The sequence below is a fragment of the Pseudorasbora parva genome, chromosome 17, assembly GCF_024679245.1.
Source record: "Pseudorasbora parva isolate DD20220531a chromosome 17, ASM2467924v1, whole genome shotgun sequence".
Classification (NCBI taxonomy): domain Eukaryota; kingdom Metazoa; phylum Chordata; class Actinopteri; order Cypriniformes; family Gobionidae; genus Pseudorasbora; species Pseudorasbora parva.
The window spans coordinates 13,643,805-13,662,638 of NC_090188.1; the positions used below are offsets into that span (position 1 = coordinate 13,643,805).

At 37.0% G+C, this 18,834-nt stretch overlaps 1 protein-coding gene across 1 annotated transcript; it reads right to left on the bottom strand.

Annotated features, from left to right (window-relative positions):
• Window positions 1-2,010: 2,010 nt before the first annotated feature.
• On the bottom strand, window positions 2,011-14,671 carry desi2 (desumoylating isopeptidase 2). Its single transcript, XM_067421474.1, has 5 exons — window positions 14,120-14,671; window positions 6,389-6,461; window positions 3,356-3,449; window positions 3,109-3,250; window positions 2,011-3,015 (listed from the first exon to the last, which is right to left on the bottom strand). Exons 1-5 carry the CDS (start codon window positions 14,156-14,158, stop codon window positions 2,773-2,775), a joined length of 591 nt encoding a protein of 196 aa, XP_067277575.1. The 5' UTR covers window positions 14,159-14,671; the 3' UTR covers window positions 2,011-2,772.
• Between the last annotated feature and the right edge of the window lie 4,163 nt (window positions 14,672-18,834).

Genomic DNA, 18,834 nt, shown 5'->3' on the forward strand with positions numbered 1-18,834 from the left:
TGGCCATATTGAGTAATTACAGTATGATTTACCTCCCCTTTGTCCTAAATACACTTTTCAAGGCATTGTCTCTGAGCTCCTACGTTTACTACTTAGGACTTGTTGCTGATCTTCTTCTCTATCTTGGCCCACTTGTGGACCCATTCCTGTCAATCCTTCTTACGAATGGAATTGGTGACATTTTGAAAGCCTTTCCCTGCTGTGCGAGGAGGAACACACAGGAGAATATGGAGACTGTGAATGCAGACACCGTGGAAACAGTTTCTGGTATCTTAACTCGGCTCTGAGAATAATATTCATAAAAATGATAATCCAAAAATTAAACTAATTGTTCATTTTGATTGTTATATTTTTACAGCTTAGTTTAAGGAGTTGTGATGTTCCTCCCCCCAAAAATAAAATTCTATCATTTACTTACTCTCATGTTGTTTTAAACCTGCATGACTTTCTTCTGTGGGACACAAAAGGACATATTTTGAGAAATGTTTTTTTCATTTTTAATGTTTTTTGTCCATACAAACGATAGTCAATGGTCACCAAAACTCTTTGGTTATTGACATTCTTCATAGTAACTTATTTTATGGTCTACTTAAAGGAATAGTTCACCCAAAAATAATTTACTCACCCTCAAGCCATCTTTAGGTGTATGACCTTCTTCTTTCAGATGAATACAATCAGTTATATATAAAACAAATTCTGGCTAATCCATGGTTTATAATGGCAGTGAATGGCTGCTCAAAATTTGAAGCCCATCCATCCATTATAAAAGTAATCCATACGCTCAAAACGCTTGCGCTATGTCCCACGTCATCCCCAGGCCACGTTATAAGGCCTTTATTAACCCCCGGAGCTGTGTGTGTTACTTTTATAATGAATGGATACACTTTTTAAAACTGGCATTATAATGATTGTATTTGTCTGAAAGAAGAATGTCATATACAATCATGGGCTAATTTTCATTTTTGGGTGGACTATCCCTTTAAGAAAGTCATATAGGTTTGAAATTACATGAAAGTGAGTAAGTTAAGACAGAATTAAAATTGTTTGAAATAAAACTAAAACTATCCCTTTATGATGAGTCAATGAAAAATATGTCCAATCTTATAGCAAAAACACTACATAAGGGGAGACAAAGCAAACAGCCTTTTTTTACATTGCATTATAATAAATGTAATTGATATTGGTCAATTTGATTCTACATATATGCCAAAAGGTTCTCATTTAAAAAAAAAAAATTCAGCCTGACACAAAGGGTGATATGTTTTATGACACAGATGTGTTCTTCTGTATGCCCTTTAGCTGTAATGTGTGAAATATTGATGATGTAAAGCAATGTAGTGCCCTGTAATAATCCGTTTAGATATTTAAAGCTCAGTTCACCCTAAAAAAAATATTTTTTGGTGAATTACTTAAATTGAAGTCTGCTCCCCACACAAAGCTATCATATAGCTCCAGACGAGTTGTATGGTCCACTTTCATGCCGCTTGTCAGTTTGGGAGACTATTAAGAAGATCAGACACTCCGCTAGACATCTCTTTATGTTCGATTAATGTAAGAAACTCATATGGATCTAAAACGACATGAGTTAGTAAATAAATGACAATTAAAATTTCAAGGTGAAGTATCCCTTTAACAGTCATGTATGTTACTAGGGATGCACGATATTATCGGCACGACATCGTAATCGGCCGTTAAATGCTTAAAATATAAAAATAGGCACCGGATGTTATGAAGAAATTATGGCGATATGCCTTGCCGATATGATAACGTGTTGATATGTGCCTGCAATAACTCTTAACATTTATTTATCTTCCTTTTAGAAGACAAGAATCCTTTTAGTAAGGAGACCTCAGAAATCTGAAACCAGAATGAAAAAAAAAGGTTTTGCTCAAAATGGTGTTGTTTCCAAACAAAGAGAAAAAATAAATGTATAGTGGTATCCATATCAGCATCGGCATATTGGATATCGGCAAAATCCAATATCGTGCATCCCTATATGTTACCATTGAGTCAGAATGAAGTCTTGTTCGAGAACTTGTATACTTTCTTTAATATTCATAAAATGGAATACAAATATTGTCCCAAGTACATAGAAGACTCTAAAACTAAAAAGGTGTAAAACATCTGCGGAAGGACTTGTAGGATAAGAAGTCTGCCACTAAAATCAGACCGAACAGGTAGAGAACTGTAGAGAAAGAGTGCAGAGCTCTCTGAGCACGTAACGGTAAAAATCTTCAGGCACAGTCACCATAGTGTGGGATGTGTGTCATTACAAAAGTGTGGAGATTTGGCTTTTGTAATCCGCACACAATAGCACAATCATACACGGATTGGAACACAAGAAATCTGTAAACAAATGTTCTCCATAGAAAATGTATCTGACTAGGCGCTTTCTTTTGGAATAAGGGGGAAAAGGCTAGCGAGCATCTCCAGCGTAAGAAAAGCATAAAAAAAAATAGAAAACAAAAACGGTGATTGAACGGAGCCATTGTATTCAAGTCCTGAGTTTTTAAAACAAAACATAAAAGGACAAAAAAAAATTAAACACTGACGAACCCGTGGAAAGTTTTACAGTAAACAAGATTGATAGTTTCCAGGCCCGTAACGGTCATTTGAGCGTACTGAAAGAAATCAGTGAACACAGAAGGTAGGCTTCATCTAGTCCGCTGGTGAATTGCTAGTCTCTCAGGAGAAGGGGCGAGGGGTCTATTGGCAGCAGAAGCTGTGGTTCAGCTCTAACCGGAGGTGGCCTGTCAGTCAAGGCAGCGGGGTTCATCGGCGCGGTTGGTGTCGGGTAGGTCTTGGAGCGGGTGCCACGGCGCAGGAAGGCGTTGAGGCAGAGGCCGCAGCATCTTCTGCCTCCTCCAGCTCTCCCTGGAGCTCCTGACTAACACTGGACTGCAGTGCTGCCGGTGTCAACCACTCCTTTGGCAGGCAGCTCTGAAGGAAGGGCACACAGGAGCTGAAGTAGGCCAGTCGGTTCACCCAGCGCGGGATTTCTCGACCACAGAGGATCTGGCGCAGATGTGAAGAGGATATGGTGAGATTTTTGGCTCTTTATGGCAACACGGACCCACTAAATTCATGTATATACTTCCTTCGGCTTACCTCTGATAGTGCTGAGGAAAAGTGATTGCAGTTCTTGTGCATGAGGTGGTAGGCGTTCCCCTTATATTCCTTCCCCATTTCCTCCACAATTCTCTCCACATCCTCTTCTGTGAAGTCTGTGCTCCCTAAAACAATGGCCTCTCTGAGAAAGCAAGAAAGTGAAGAGGGTGTGAGAGAGGAAGAGGTTTTTTTTTTTTACAGACATGCTTTCAGTCTGATCGCAATGGAGATCAAGATTCTGACTCACTTGAATTTGAAGGTCTCTCCGAGTTCTGTGGCGTCACCAGGTGTTATCTCAAATATACCTGAAAAAGGATAAGGATGCCCTCCATAGGCAAACTCTGCAACACAAAAGAAAGTATGAGATCTGGTTTTGCGATATGATTTATCTCATATGACTATGAGAGCGATTAATGTCACCACGATCTGCCTTTACAGAGATTGTTAGTATTGTGCAATTTAAAGCCTTGCCAGTTATAAAATAATTGTACATGCACGCTGTACGAATATATGGTTTTCAGAGCTTGTGCACACACACAAAGTGTGCAAACAGGAAATGGCTGTCACAGTGCATGAGTACTGTACTGTCAAATACATACACGGTTATGTCAAAAATACACAAGGTTCACATAAGGTAGTCATTTACATTAGATCCGTACGTTAGGTCTTGAAGTCAAGGTTCCTATAATTTTTCATTTCAAAATTCCATACTTTTCCAGACTCAAAATGTTCAAACCTCTCTGTAGATGTTCAGATTATATTTAGCATAAATGGTTCATACAGCATTATATTCAGCTTTATAAGATTTTTATTTAAAAAAAAGTTTAATTTTTTCCATTGATAGGCCTAATATCCAATTTATCCTCTGTGTCCGTGGAGAAACCATGATATGATGGCACAATACAGCTGTTATCATTGGCCTATTTGCCAACTTCAAGGGTTTATAAAAAAAAGACTGGTACTGTAAAAAAAAAAAAAAAGTGCTAAAAATTTGGCTTTTGCAAGGGCAGTATGTCTTATTTCGAGGTCTTAGGTCTGCTGAAATGCATACTCTGTTGCAGCCAAGAAACCACACCGCATAATGGGCTGATAGTGCAATAGGTGTCTCAATGTGCTAAACTGTGAAATCTCTTATATGCCAAGTTTAATTGTTTCTCGTGCGCTCACGAAAGTCTGTATATATTTTTGAAAAGGTCCTTTTAGAGGCTCTGTAATACGGTGCTATAAATATCATAAAAAACCCAAAACACTAATAACCTGCATTTTTGCATAATGAAAAATATGCACCTTGAATTCATGCAGTCGTGTTTGACACTAACTACATAATTGCTAAACAGCTGCCATGAAAACACACCTTTTGTATGATCCTTTTTTTTCTTCCAATAAAATTCTTAATTTTCTATCAAAGAAACCTAAATTGGGGCAATAGTCTGGAAAAACAAAAGTTTTTCCATACTTTTCCAGACCTGAAAATAAATCAAATTCCATACTTTTTCAAACTGCGTAGGAACCCTGTAAAGTGCAAGCAGCACTAAGCTATTTAGGGGCAGCCATGGCCTAATGGTAGGTGCGTCTTAATCAGCTCCATAGTTCAGTAGTTGAGGCACAGTAGTCTTAAACTCAGAATCTTTCCTTGGCACTGAAACATTCGCTTCCAAAAAAGTCTTAACAATGCACTGTGAAAACCAGGGTGCATCAATGCTCACAATGTTTCCCTTAACGGATGTTCTGAACCCCCAAAACTCATCATGTGAGCCGACTCACTATAAAAAACACACGATGCAATATACATTTTTAAAATGAAAGGGTGATTATGAAATCCACTGTCGCTTCAATATACCTGTATCCTAATTAAATCATAATCAAAGCCTTAATCAATATTTATCTACCTATATTATTATTATAATGCTTCTTCCAATTATGAATTTGCTTTGTTTTTTTGTTTTCTAAAGTGTATATTTGAAGTGACTCTGAGGAGGACTGAGGATCTGGCCTAGAGATGTGTGATGTGTCACTAAAACACTTGATAGCAACAAGGATTTTTGCTGTGTGTTTGGATTTGAGGCATCACACACACCCCTAACATGTCAGGAGTGCAGAAACAGTGTTTTCTCACTTACCCCGGCTTCCAGATATGAAATATAGATTTGTCCTTCATTTAATTTATTATATTCTATATTTCCTTTTAAGGAAACACTAAATAGTCAAAATGAATATTGACTGTACTATTGTCTGTACCTCTCACTGAGAGAAAGCACGTTATCAGTATGTTTTGGTTAGAACTTGGAGAGACTGTGTATCTGTGTATGTGCGCAACATTCTATGTTACAGATCAATGTTGAGAATGGTGTACAATGGGCACCCAAAGAGATGGGTGGACTTGTTGTTCTGGGCAAGCTGGCGCCTGCTTCAGATCTGGAAGGTCACTACGGGCCTAATTCCGGGGTGAAAGCGTCAACAAGTGAAACGTCTATGGAGACGTGCATCAGATAAACTGACAATGTGTGGAAATTTACCTTGACTGTGCATTTTCTCTAAAGCCAATCAGAAGCATCCCCATTGCAGTAATGACGTGGATAGACATTGAAAATATTATAACTGTTGGGACAATTGTACGAAAGGCATGGCGACGAGACGGTGAGAGAGGGAGCGCAGCCTACATAATATATCAGCTCTGCTGTTGTTCATAAATATTAGTAGTGATGTTGTACAATGAGGACATCACGTTGCTGTAAATATAATCACTGTCCCAATGTGTGGAGAGCACCCTTACTGAGGACAAATTCCATGTTACTTTTTTAAGAGGGAAAAAATCTGCTAAAAGCACCTTAGTTTGTGTTCCTAGTTTAAAACATACACTGGAAGGCTGTGGACTCTTATTAGTCATGTTGACTTTTGTGAGCGCACGAGAAACAATTCAACTTAGCATTTAGGACAATGCACAGTTTAGCACACTGAGATACCATCAGCCCATTCCGCGGTGTGGTTTCTTGGCCACAACAGAGCAGACTTAAGGTACATACAACAATCAAGAATGCCTATGCAAACTCCCTAAAACTTGCTTTGTTTGGGAGTTTTCTTCTGATTGAACTGGAAGCATTTGGAGGCAGAAACCACACAGAATGTCAAGGTCTTTTCCTGTTGCATCAACAGATCTATGATGTGAGGTGGTTTAGTCATATTTAGACACCCCCTTCTTTCTTAGTAACAGTCATGCAAGTTAAACTGGACTTCTGAGTAGCTTGACTCATTTGTGTCTGAGTCATATCACAAGCCTTACCTCTGCCATAGATCTCAATTCCTGAGTGAAAGACTCCAATTCCCAGAGAGGTAGTGAACTCATTGATCCAGTACTATAAGGAAACATAAGTCTGAGTGAATTACTGTCAAATGGCAAACATATTTCAAGGGCAACTGGGATGATTGCAATGTTTAGAGGTTAAATCTGAAAAGGATGTTAACAATGTTTCTTTACATACTCAATAGATTCTCATTTTCCATAATAAACCATTAATAATACTAGACAGTTCTCTAACTCCTCCTCATTCAGGGTTGTGAATTAAGATTCTTATCCCCTTGGCCTCAATTACTTCAAAGCTTATTACACATATCCTTCATCACAAAACTGGGGATTAGTCCCTCTGTGATCAGCAACTAGCTTCTAAGTGTGATTTTCAGCAAGAGTACTCTCATGCCAATAGAGCTGCGATTAGAAAATAAAATCTACAAGCTCTGACTTGAACTATGTGCGAGATCTCGCACTGATAATTTTCTCTGGGAACTGCTGTAAGGGGACTTCTTTTTGTTTAAAGACCCGAGTCATGCTGGAACCTGGGTTCATGACACCAGTGTTTGAGGGATCATGGGTTTATGACACTTAACATTTATAATGAATTGGCTTTAAAATACAAACTACATATTAGAAAAATCACAGGCCACTAGTCTGTCAAAAAATAATAATTAGCGCTGACAGATTTCCCATCTCTAGCCAAATGGGCTATAAATCTCCTACATGGTTTATGGGCTTAACTATGAGCATACAGATTGTAAAGCGATTCCCATCCAAATTACAATTTCTTGACAACTTAAAAAACCTGAGATGGCTCAAATTTAGTCTTGATCTTTAAGTGAGAACATATGCTTAAAATAGCCTAACATGAGTGAAGAGGCCTAAGGAAAGTATACATTTCCATGACCCATTTTCAAGGGGTCAATGAGACATACGAGACGTTACTTAAATGGTACGGTCAATATTTCCAGGCAATTTCTTATGGTCTTCTTTCAGCCCACAATACATTTAGGGTAAAATTAACGTGTTATACTGTATATGAATAAAAGATTATATCAACCAATATTTCCACTGTTAAACGTGATAATTTAAAAAAAGAAATTGAAGTAATGAGGACTGATGGCTGAAACAAAAGCATACACCATCGATTAACCACCTGATATCTCACAGTATATCTGTCTTTAGCAGTTTATACAGGGTATATGCAGGAATCCTGAAGTTAATTTCAATACCTTTTTAAGACTTTTTTAAGACCTTCTCAAAATATTTTAAGACCTCATCGCACTTCAAGTTCTAATCGGCAACAAACCTTTAATAAACAGTTGTAGTCGAATGTAGACTTAAAATCTCTATCGTAGGCCAATTTTGTATTGTTTATATTGCATATCTGTTTTACAACGTATGGAGGGCGACACATTACCTAACTGCGCATACCCGTAGACGGCGCGCGCCAGGGATGGAAATTAACTTTTTTCAAAGTCTACCACTGTTTTTACCAGCCACTTTTTTGTTTTTAACAAATTAATACTACAAGCTCTACAATACTTGGGCAGTTTATTTAATCTCAATGAATTCCTGATATTTTCACGATGATTTGTGGTCTTTTATGGCTTCCAGTTTTATGGTTTTTAGTCCCAAGAATGAAACTATTCATTCTGGCATCTTTGAAGCGTGTTGACAACATACTGAGCAGAACATTGTCAGTAGGGATGCACCGAAATCAAAATTCTTGACCGAAACAAAAAAAGAAGAAACCAAAGCCGAAAACCGAAAAATAAAATTCAAACTAGAATGTTTAACTCGACCTCACTCATGTGTTCATTAAATAATAATGTACAGGTCTACTGGCCTGCAGAAAGGTACAGCAATTGAATAAAGTAATCAAATGTAAAATAACTGCATATTTAACTGTTTAAATGAAAGATTAATCCTTATTAAACTTACAAAAACTATTCAATCAAGAGCATTGTTTAATGTCAAACTAAATATAAGGACATCCCTCAGGCAGCAGTAAAGGCTACTGCGCCTTTAAGACCTGAGGCAGGGATATGCCCGTCTTTCTCGACTGTGCACACTATACAGTTCACTTAAGGCATATTCAGACGATGTCTGCTAGGATACTCATCAAGATGGACATGTTGACATACTTCTTGTGTGAGTTTGTCCATTTAAGCGCAAGACTTGAAAGAGAACTCAATATTTGCGCGCTGTGAGACTCGCTCTCGGATAATGCACAGCATCAGATCTTCTCTCAGCGCGCGCGAGTCACACAGCGCACGCGAGTGATGACGGAGAAAACGACTGGTCATATGCGCACATACGGCAGCACTCGCATGCACTGAACAAAGTTTACAAAGAGGTGAAACAGCTCGGTAGGTGAAGCGAGTTTACCCGCCACAACTCAAAATCAGCCGCATTTGGCTGGTGGCGTGGCGGCGCTAATTTCCATCCCTGCCGCGCGCGCTCCGAGCAGATCTCAGACTGAGTACCCGGTTGTTTTTTAATACTTACGGGGATGAAAATAAATATATTCATAAATACTTTTTGGAGTCAAACTCTTTTGACAAAGCTTGAACAAAATACTTTCAAAATTTAAGACTTTATAAAGCCGTGATAAGACTTTTTAATACTTTATAAGGGTCTTAATTTTCCCAAAATTGATTTATCACCTTTTAAGACTTTTCAAGACCCCGCGGATACCCTGTTATAATTTATTGTATAATTTAGCAGTTTATAATTTATCGTAAAAAAATCTATTCTCTTCTCAATTGTAGAAAATAAACAGGATTTTTTACTTCTGGAACGCACTGTTGAACAGAGAACTTGAATTGGAGTTCAAAGATAATAGCCCTCATTTATCAATCTTGCGCAGAAACGGGCGTATATGTTGGTGTAAGATTATGCTTACACTCCTCTCACCGCCTGATTTATGAAGCTGTGCGCACCTCTGCAATCCAGGTGTATGCAATACTTGCCCTTGATAAATGCCGCGGCTGAAAACGATCGTCATTAGAATAACACGCCCCTATATATTCAAGTCCCCGCCTCCCCCACGCCCTCATTTTACGCCATGGACACACGGAAGACGGCAAAAGAAGCTAAACTTCTCCGTGAAGATCGGACGCGTCTCAATCATTTTACTAGTTAGGGCACGGATTAGGACATAAGTCAACGAGCTGACTCCCTGATCAGTGCCCTGACTACTGAACTAGTGAGATGATTGAGACGCGCCCAACAAGCCAATCACCAGGAAGTGGAAAAAAACGAGTTTAAAGAGTGAGATTAAAGGCACCCACAAAAAAAAATTGGGACCTAAATTAAGAGTACTGTTAATAGTGTGGGGGTTGAGAAGCGCACTCCAGCAGTTTAAATAGCTGTTTGGATGAGAAATTATCAATGTATTATTTTACAGACCATGTTTTGAAACAATTAGCATTTAATTTCATATCACGGCACACATAGGCTATTGGGGTGTACGATATAGTGATGAGTGATGTGGAGTACCATTCATTCACATTAATAATAGCATGACAATTTGTAAGATTCTTATTATTATTAGGCTATGACTTTTATTATTAATGACGCTTATTGTTACTTAGAAGAAGAATGTCATTATTATTATTATTTAAAAGAAGAAGAATGTCATTTTTATTATTTTGTCAGTCTGAATTATTTTCAGTCCCAGTCCGTCCGCAGCTGCCGGGGCTAACCCTGAACCGTCAGGTAAAGCCCACAGGCTTGCAACTGGAGGAATACATGCCTACAAATCAAATGCTTTGGTATAGTCACACAAATTAAACATTGAAGGCCATGTAGCACAAAAATAAACACCGAAGTATATAATTACTATGTTGTTGTTTTTTTACAGTGGGTTATAATATAGCATATCTTTGTCAGTGCGTTTTGTGGTGTTATTGTTTTCCTGCGCATTTTCGCACTAACTCAAACGTACTTACACCACCTCCTGAGCTGGCGTAGGATTTGAGCGTACGCACTTTTTGGTGTACGCACTTTTGATAAATGAGGGCCAATAAAACTCCCTGTTGCTCCTGTCCACTTATATATTCCAGTCCGCCATTTAGTCTGTTCCTTGTTCCTCAATGATATTTTATAATGCTACTCTGTGTATGACTTTTGCTGCACACTGCAGTAAGTAAAGATTTTAGGTATGGTAAAACACAGTAGTCGCAGTAAATCCAGAAACGAGATTCAAACAGTAAGACTAACTGTGTAGAGCTATATAACAGTGATTATTCTGTCGATGAATGTATCCAAACAGTTGCTCACCTGTCTAACACAAAGTGTCTTTGGTGTTTCCATGGTTTCTACAAAATAAATCATGGGTAGAGGTATGACGCCATTAATAGGTGACGCAGAATGGTCCGTGTCCTGGTTAAAATAGCTTATTTCTCTGGATTTAAACATTCTTGCAAATATTTGGTATAACGCAAGTACACAAATCAGCAAAATATATAACACTGTTCTGGTGGATTATGGATATTTTAATCCAAAAATATTACATATTGTGCCTTTAAGCTCTTTTGAAACGTTCAGAATAGAGCCCTGCATTTATGCCCGTGGCTTCAGCCAATTTTCACAACATACCTAAAATGGGGGCCGGGCTTCGGGCCTTTTTCAGCTTCTCCTTAGTTTTATATTTATTTTATTCATTAAAAAGAACAATGAGATGTGCTGCGATGGTGGAAACAACAGGAGACCATAATAGCTTACGCGACTGTCAAGACATGGCTCGCACATGATTACAGAGGGTATGCACCGACGTCACTTTCAAGCCGGGACTGGGTGGCTAAAGAACGGCTGCGTGATTGGATTTAATAGGGGAAAATGCGAGTAAAACAAATGCTTGTCAGATTAAACTAAAGGTTGGGCTTGATATAGTGTTCCTTACCAAAGATCCAGTGATCCATGGATATTGACATGAAGCCAGGAGTCGTTTTTTCCTGACATTTATGAGTCTGATTTCGATACACACATTTGTATCCCTGTCAGTCATCACAATTTATAGAGTGAATCCTGCATGTGTATATGGGTCAGTGTATTGAAGCATGTATGTGGCTGCTTGTCAAGAATGGAAAACAAAAGTTTTATTTAAATTCTGAATATATTATAGACCTATTAATAAATAAATAAAAAATTATATTGCATAGTGCGCAAAGAAAGCGCTCTCTACGGTCACTCATTCAATACACGCAACAGCACAAAGTTCTGCTATTTTAATGAAGCTGGTATACAGTGAATCGCTTATTTTCACAATGTCTGCTCTCACAGTGACGCACGTGTCAACTGAACTCAGCAGCTGTCCTGGACAAACACTCCAGCGGTGAGTGGATTCGAAATTCAACACCTGTGATTGGCCAACTGCTTTGTAGAAATCTACAAACATGTCTGTGATTGGCTACATTACTCATCGAAGCAAAAACACGTTGGAAATGTAATCATTTGACAAGTGCAAATACAGATACACACTGAATCTTTTGCTAGCTCCTTTTCGCTAATAATATGCTATTATTACGAATTCTTACAGAGGATTACAGATCCTAGACAAGCAGTTATGGGCAGCATTTCCCTCTAAAAGCAGAAGCAGCAACAGATGGCAGTGGTTTGAGTGAGAAAATTACACGCCATTATCAAGTCCGGAACAGCGATGTCCATGGGGTCCGTGGACAAGCCTCCCCCTACCCCACTCTGGCGCCGGGCCAGGTTTTGTATGTTTTCGCTGAATTCATGCTGTAAACCAGTGCTGCCTCTCAGTCTTTTTGCCACTCAGTAGGGCGTAATCGCAGTTCCTCCCGCTGATGGTGACGTCACGTGCATTCCCTCCGCGCCAGCAGGATGGAGCATTTCTTCAGCGCATCTGCTAGAGTTATGGCTTTTTTACAACTGGTTCCTTCTTTCATTTTCTCTGACAAACCAATTCAAAAGGACGAAAATAACTTTTAGCAAAACCGGACAAATGTAAACGTATCTGGTTGTTTAACCACTTGTACATTTAACTCCTGGCAAACGGTTAAAAAATAAAGTGTGAGAGCTTATTATTATGTCCTATATGTTTGTCAGATAGATATGATGGTGCTGCTACTGCAACACACATTGCTGCAAATGAGTAAAGCAATAAGCCAACGCAAATGGCCGAACTTAAAATAGGCTAAGTCTAGATGCTCAAAAACATAATCATCTTATATAAAAAAAAAATGAATGAGACTAAATGATCTTACCAGTGCTTAGGTCGCTCTCCCATATTGCGGTCTTTGAATTTGAAATGAGCTGCTATATAAAATACATCTTGAATCTTTTGCTTTCGTTGATGTGAACTCCATTAAATGAGGATACCGTGGGAAATGAAGATCGGATTTATATTCATTTTGCGGAGGTGTAAGGTATAAGACAACCTGCATGTTCTTTGTTTATTAATTGTTTAGCTTGTTTCGTTTGTGAACGCCGTTGCGAGCCGTAGGCTACTATCAGCCTGCCTCAGCTCATCAAAAATGCCTTTTACTGTGGTGGTAATAGTAGGCTAGGCTAAATTAAAGCTACACTGTGTAACTTTTTTAGTTTATTCTTAGCTAAAAACACTTAGTTCTTTCAAAAATATATGTGCTCATTAATGTATATTTACTTCTTTCAAGTAATAAAAGTATTCTCGTAAGTTTATAATATGCCATTGAAAATACATACGGGTGAGGGGTTTGAATGCTGGTCGCCATGTTGCCCCTCCATCTTGAAAGTGCATTAGCCAAAGAGGATCATATCCGTAAATTCAAGCTTCGCCTTTCGCGTTTTAACACTCGATGGCACTGTGTCAAATGTGAAGAGGGGGATTGCCATGTTAATCTTGGACTAAATCGGCCACCGTAGGAGTTAAAGAAAATTATTCGCTGGATGGTCATATACCTTTTCACTGCTAGATGGGGGAAAATATCACACAGCGTAGCTTTAACTAACATTGTGATGCTTGAAGTGTTTTATATTTATGGATTTTATTATAGGCAAGACAAGTCAAAAGTTGATTTGAGAGGGTAAATTGATTAAACATGCGGTTAACGCACTGTCGGCCGCTAGTCGTCACTTAAAAAAAATATTTTAACTTTAATTTAACAAACAAAAAATTGCTCTAAACATTTTTCTAAATTAACTTAATAAAGAAACAAAATATAACTACTTTGACATTAAAAAACAAAACGGAGGTATTTTAATGGCTGCAACGATGTTCGCGTGATATTGATTAACTGAGTCGTTTTAGAAAACAGAGAACATACCGTGTTTAGCAAGACTTCTCAACAGCTGTCTCAGATCACAGGTGGATTCAAATGACAGTTAAATTAACTGGGTCGCAGCTTTCAGTTAGACTGTCACATCTCGACACATAGCCTACAATTCTACAACTGATACATTGATGACCATGCAGAGATGCGGTTAGTCTGTTAAAGGAAATAAAAAAGGCTGGATCCTCTGATAAACTCAAGCTTCAAATGTAATTCTGCACATTTCCTCAGATTCAACAACAAATACTAATGGAGCTTTATCCGTTTTTAAATACATTTCCACGTGGCTGCGTCTAGTAAACTGACTAATAGGCTACGAGTTCAAAATGCTGCCTCACTTTGTTTTAGGACACAGCCATTGGATGTATTGAACTAATGCAAATATTATACTCCTCTGTCTCATGAGTGAAGTATCTGTATTTGTTTTAAAGGCACCTACCATATCATACACGTTCAGAATAACCGGCTCGTTTGCCATCACAGGGATGAAGGTGTTTTTCTTTCACTTTAGCTGCCGACCAGCTGCTGCTGCTGTCCTCCTCCGTTTTTCTTTTCACTATTTCCCAGCACCCGGAATATTACCCCCGCCTTGTAAGCACCGCTGTTGCTGCGTCCTTTTGACTTTTGCTGGTTTATAACAGTTTAGAGACATCTAATAGCTGGTCCAGAAAGGGGTTTTCATTGATTGAATTTCAGGCCACTTCTATTTAGTCCAGCTACAGGGAGTAGCGACGCTGCTAGGCTAACTGCCATTTAGCTTCTTGACCAGCGGAGGCAAAAATGAACGGCACACAAAAGATAAAAATATCCTTGAAGATTCAGCCATTCAGACGACAAAGTGATCTTTACAGTGAACGGAAATGAAAGCAGATGTACTTTAGATAAAAGGAAGACGTTTAGCACCCGAGATATGAGCAGCCTCCCCCGTTTTGGGTGTCTGACGATAGTGCGGGCGAACAGAATGCGCGTGCCTGATGATGATGATGATGATGATGCCCAACCTCACAGCAGTGTATTACTGCCGCTCTGATGCTTTTATAGAACAAAACACCCTCCACACGTAGACACTTTATCATTGCATTAATGTAGCCTATCGATACACAATATAAACATATATAACATTTCAACAATATAATAAATCAGTTTGGTTTTTTTGTGGAACAGAGAATAATTTTATATGAGCAGAACTATATGTGATTTGTGTTTGAGGAAGGAAACACCCTTGAGTGAATATACAAGCTGATAATACAGTATGCAAATTAGGCCTCAATGGTTCACTACTTGTAAATAACAATTGTAACACGAATAACAGAACTTTTTGTTACAATATACGTTTCATTTGGGAAAAACAAACATGGTTGTCTGATTTAAAAAATAACTATGATAATGGGCCCCAGTGAACCTAATCAACAATTTGTGGTTTGGTTTTATTTAATAGGAGCCAATCTAACTGATAACTGGCAATGGGGTTTATTTATATATATATAAAAAAAATAAAAAATAAATTATAATAAATAAATAAATTGTCCCAGTGAACTAAATGCAACAATCTAGATTGAAAAAAAGTATTTCTTTTTGTGTTGAATGAATAAGGCCTATTGATAGTAATGTAACAGTATCTGACTGACTACACTCATGAAATATTGAATAAGACCTCTCTGAAAATTGAGAACAGTTGAGTAAAATGAATCAAAACCACATACTAAGGCAAGCGCTGGTCACACCTGTGATAGTGAGAAGCAGATAATGTGAGAAATTAATATCTTACATTTTGATTGCAAATAATGCTCGAAGATCACAATAGCTGAGTGGAAAATACCACAGAGCATATCAAGTTTCTGCCATCAAGTGGTCAAGATTATCAACTACATAATATTAAACTGAAAACTATATCTACAAATTATTAGCATCTAATCCCAAAATCAGATTCAGTAAAACATACTAAAAACAATGGCTAATTTGTGTGTGCAATTTATGTATGAATGTTTTCACTGACAAATCATGATCAACTTTCATACTAAAATGCATTTTACATGTATTCTAAATATCAGAAAAAAATGTAGGGATAACTGAAATCACATGAATGCAAAAATCACATCTCAGTGACCTTATTGTTAAGACTAAATTGTATACATAGGCCTTTATATTTTAGTTAAATAGATATTTCATATGTACGTTGTATATTGTCATATTGTCATATGTTGTCACAAGTTATGTGCATATGCAACTCTACATTTTCAACATATCAGACGATGTCCATTGAAAACAAGCACTTAGCATATTTTCTGCTAACACAATAGATATTTTAGATCTTGTTATTTAAACATAATTCAACACCCACCTGTATTTTGGGACCACATTCTTTACATTGAAGACATAAGAAAAGGGAAGATGATTCTTGGAAACCCTAATTTTATAGGGTTGGTCAAGGTTACAGTTTTTCAAGGTTGTGAACAAAGCAGCTCCTGTAATTCTGAAAGACATGAAACCCTTTGTTTCATTGCTAATAAACCACATGACTGCTCATATCCCCTGAGATAAAGCCAGGTTCTGAAAGCTAAACTGAGATAAAACTGCACCCACATGCAGTCCCTAGGCCTCTTCATGACGCTTCTCATCAGCTAGCATAGATTTCCATGTTTGGGCCTCATGAAGGCAGGCTACCTACAGAGCCAAAGGAAGGTTTTTTATTTCTACAACAACACACTGCTGAACACACACACAAACACAGACATACATATATACACACAGTTGAATTGGAGTGATAGGTTTTTTAAAATAAAATTCTCCCACACTATATGAAGTTTGCATCAACACAGCACAAATATATCAAATATAATGGAGCATCATATATAATGGAGCATCATGGAGCAAATATATATTTGCATCAAATATAATGGAGACACATTTGTCTCCATTATATTTAAAGAAAAGAAAAATATGAAAACATTGTAATAGTTGTTTCAGAAGGGTTCATTTTATTTTTGCACTCAAAAAGTTGTACTTTGCTTGTGTTGTTCTCACAGTTTGATGTCTGGGCGAAAGGAAACTTTGTAGCAGATTTTCAGCACACAGCCAAAGCTCTTCCAGTCATTGAACACAAGCTGTGAGACTTTAAGAGAACTCATGACTATCATCAGTTGCCTCACATGTTTTTCACTGCATGGGAGAAAAACAGATATGGACATGCTGTCATAGCACTAGTCCTCATAAAATAGTTGCTTTGTTTTTTTGTGTTTTTTAACATTATATAACTTTATGACAAAACAACACTGTGCTTCTCATTATGCTGATTAAATTAGAGCATCATTATCTAAAAAATACACAGGCCTATTAGGACAGATTCCCCTTTGATGAATTACTGAGCACAAATCTGTAAACAATACACTGAAGGGGAAAAAACGATTTAATTTAATGTCAAGTTAATGTCAGTGTCCCATAAATGTTTGTCAAAAGTGTATATATCTCACATGGAATTAGCTAAGGTACAAGGCACAAAATGATAACTCAGTCTAATGGGTTTGAGCTACTAGAATATCAGATATTGTTTCAAAATGATATTGTTACATAATCAGACAACACTTCAGTGGGCATGGAGCCAACAAAATGATCTATACACAATGTCTTATTTAGTTCTATCTATACAGTAGCATCCTTATCAAAATTTCCACAAATGTTTTATAAGAAAAAGGAGATTCATCGCCAATCCTCCAGTAGCTACAACTTACCTGACTTTTTAGCTGATTGCATTATTTGTACCAAATTCGGTTGTTAAATATGATTTCTAAAGTATGTTGTATTGTGTATTAAACGGTGAGAGAAGATGAGCTGGTTGAGCAAGTGAATTTGCCATAACTTTATCCCTCCACCCATTAGATCTACAGAGGTGGAGCTTTTTTATTATTCAAAGAAAAATTACAATAGTGCATACATACATCCCTTTTTATCTTTTTTTTTTTACAGGATCTCAAATATTTTAAGCATATAGGCCTACATATATCAAGTACACACTTATTCTAGCACAATGTGACAATGTAACAATCCCATATCAGACAAAAGTGTATTTTATTTTTTTATTTTATTCATTGTTCATTTTTGTTATTTTCCCTTTTCCATTGTAGCACTTTGAGATTCTTTGGAATGAAATGTGCGTTATAAATAAAATCTATTATTATTATTCATCTATTATTAAAAGAAGGGGGGAAATTAAACAAGAGAAAAAAATATATTTTTTAATTTGACTAAATGTTCTACTTCACATGAGAACTCTAAAAAAGCAGATTTTTTTTTAAGAAACCATAACATTTTGCTACAAGAATTAGAAAGTTAACAGTATCTGATTATTTTTTGTGTTTAAAAACAAAAACAAAAAGCAAATACCATCATAACAAACATTACAATACAATTCTTTTTTACTTTTTATTACATCATAGACAGTATTTGGATAAAAGTGCATTGTAAGGGCATTATAATTCTGCATTTGATCCAGAATTATAAAATGTATTTCTCTCATTTTATTGGGTATACAATATTTGAATTGTATCCCCATTTTCCTCCGCTGAATGTCTATTATAAAAAAGTGTTTTGAGACTGAGAAAGTTGATGAAAAAATGCATAAATATATCTTTATTAAAAAGTGAAACACATCTGAAACGAGTCGTTTAGTGCATGGGTTTTCAATCTTTTGCCACGGACCCCCAAATATGATTGTCCCAGGAACGCCTATCCTAATTTTTATAAGGCATCTCTCTTATAAATGCTCAATTTATATATATATTTAGTTTCAGTTACATTATTATATATTTTGTTCTACTATATTATTTCTATCACATTTTCTATCACATTTTTATTTATATCAATTTTTTTTATTTTATTGATTTTAATCGTATCTATTTAATAGATTAATAACTAACAGTTTTTTAATTGATTGCTTTAATTACATTTTGAAATTCATTGCTTTACTCATTATTTTAATCTAAGTTTTTTCTAGACTTTTCTATGGACCCTCTGTCATTCTATGTCTCCCTGGGGATCCCTGGACCTTGGGTGAGGGAGACTATAGGAAGTCTTTCATTAAAAAAATCCTGCTTGGAATAGCATTTATCACAGAATTAAATTATTTAAACAGGATATTGGTAGATATTCATAAAACCT

Excerpts from the sequence above, each read along its gene's own strand:
- desi2 (XM_067421474.1), bottom strand. The coding sequence starts at position 14,158 with ATGGCAAACGAGCCGGTTATTCTGAACGTGTATGATATG. Across the intron at positions 3,450-6,388 it reads AATTGAGATCTATGGCAGAG|AGTTTGCCTATGGAGGGCAT; the intron begins GTAAGGCTTGTG and ends TTTGTGTTGCAG. Across the intron at positions 3,251-3,355 it reads GGAGAGACCTTCAAATTCAA|AGAGGCCATTGTTTTAGGGA; the intron begins GTGAGTCAGAAT and ends TTGCTTTCTCAG.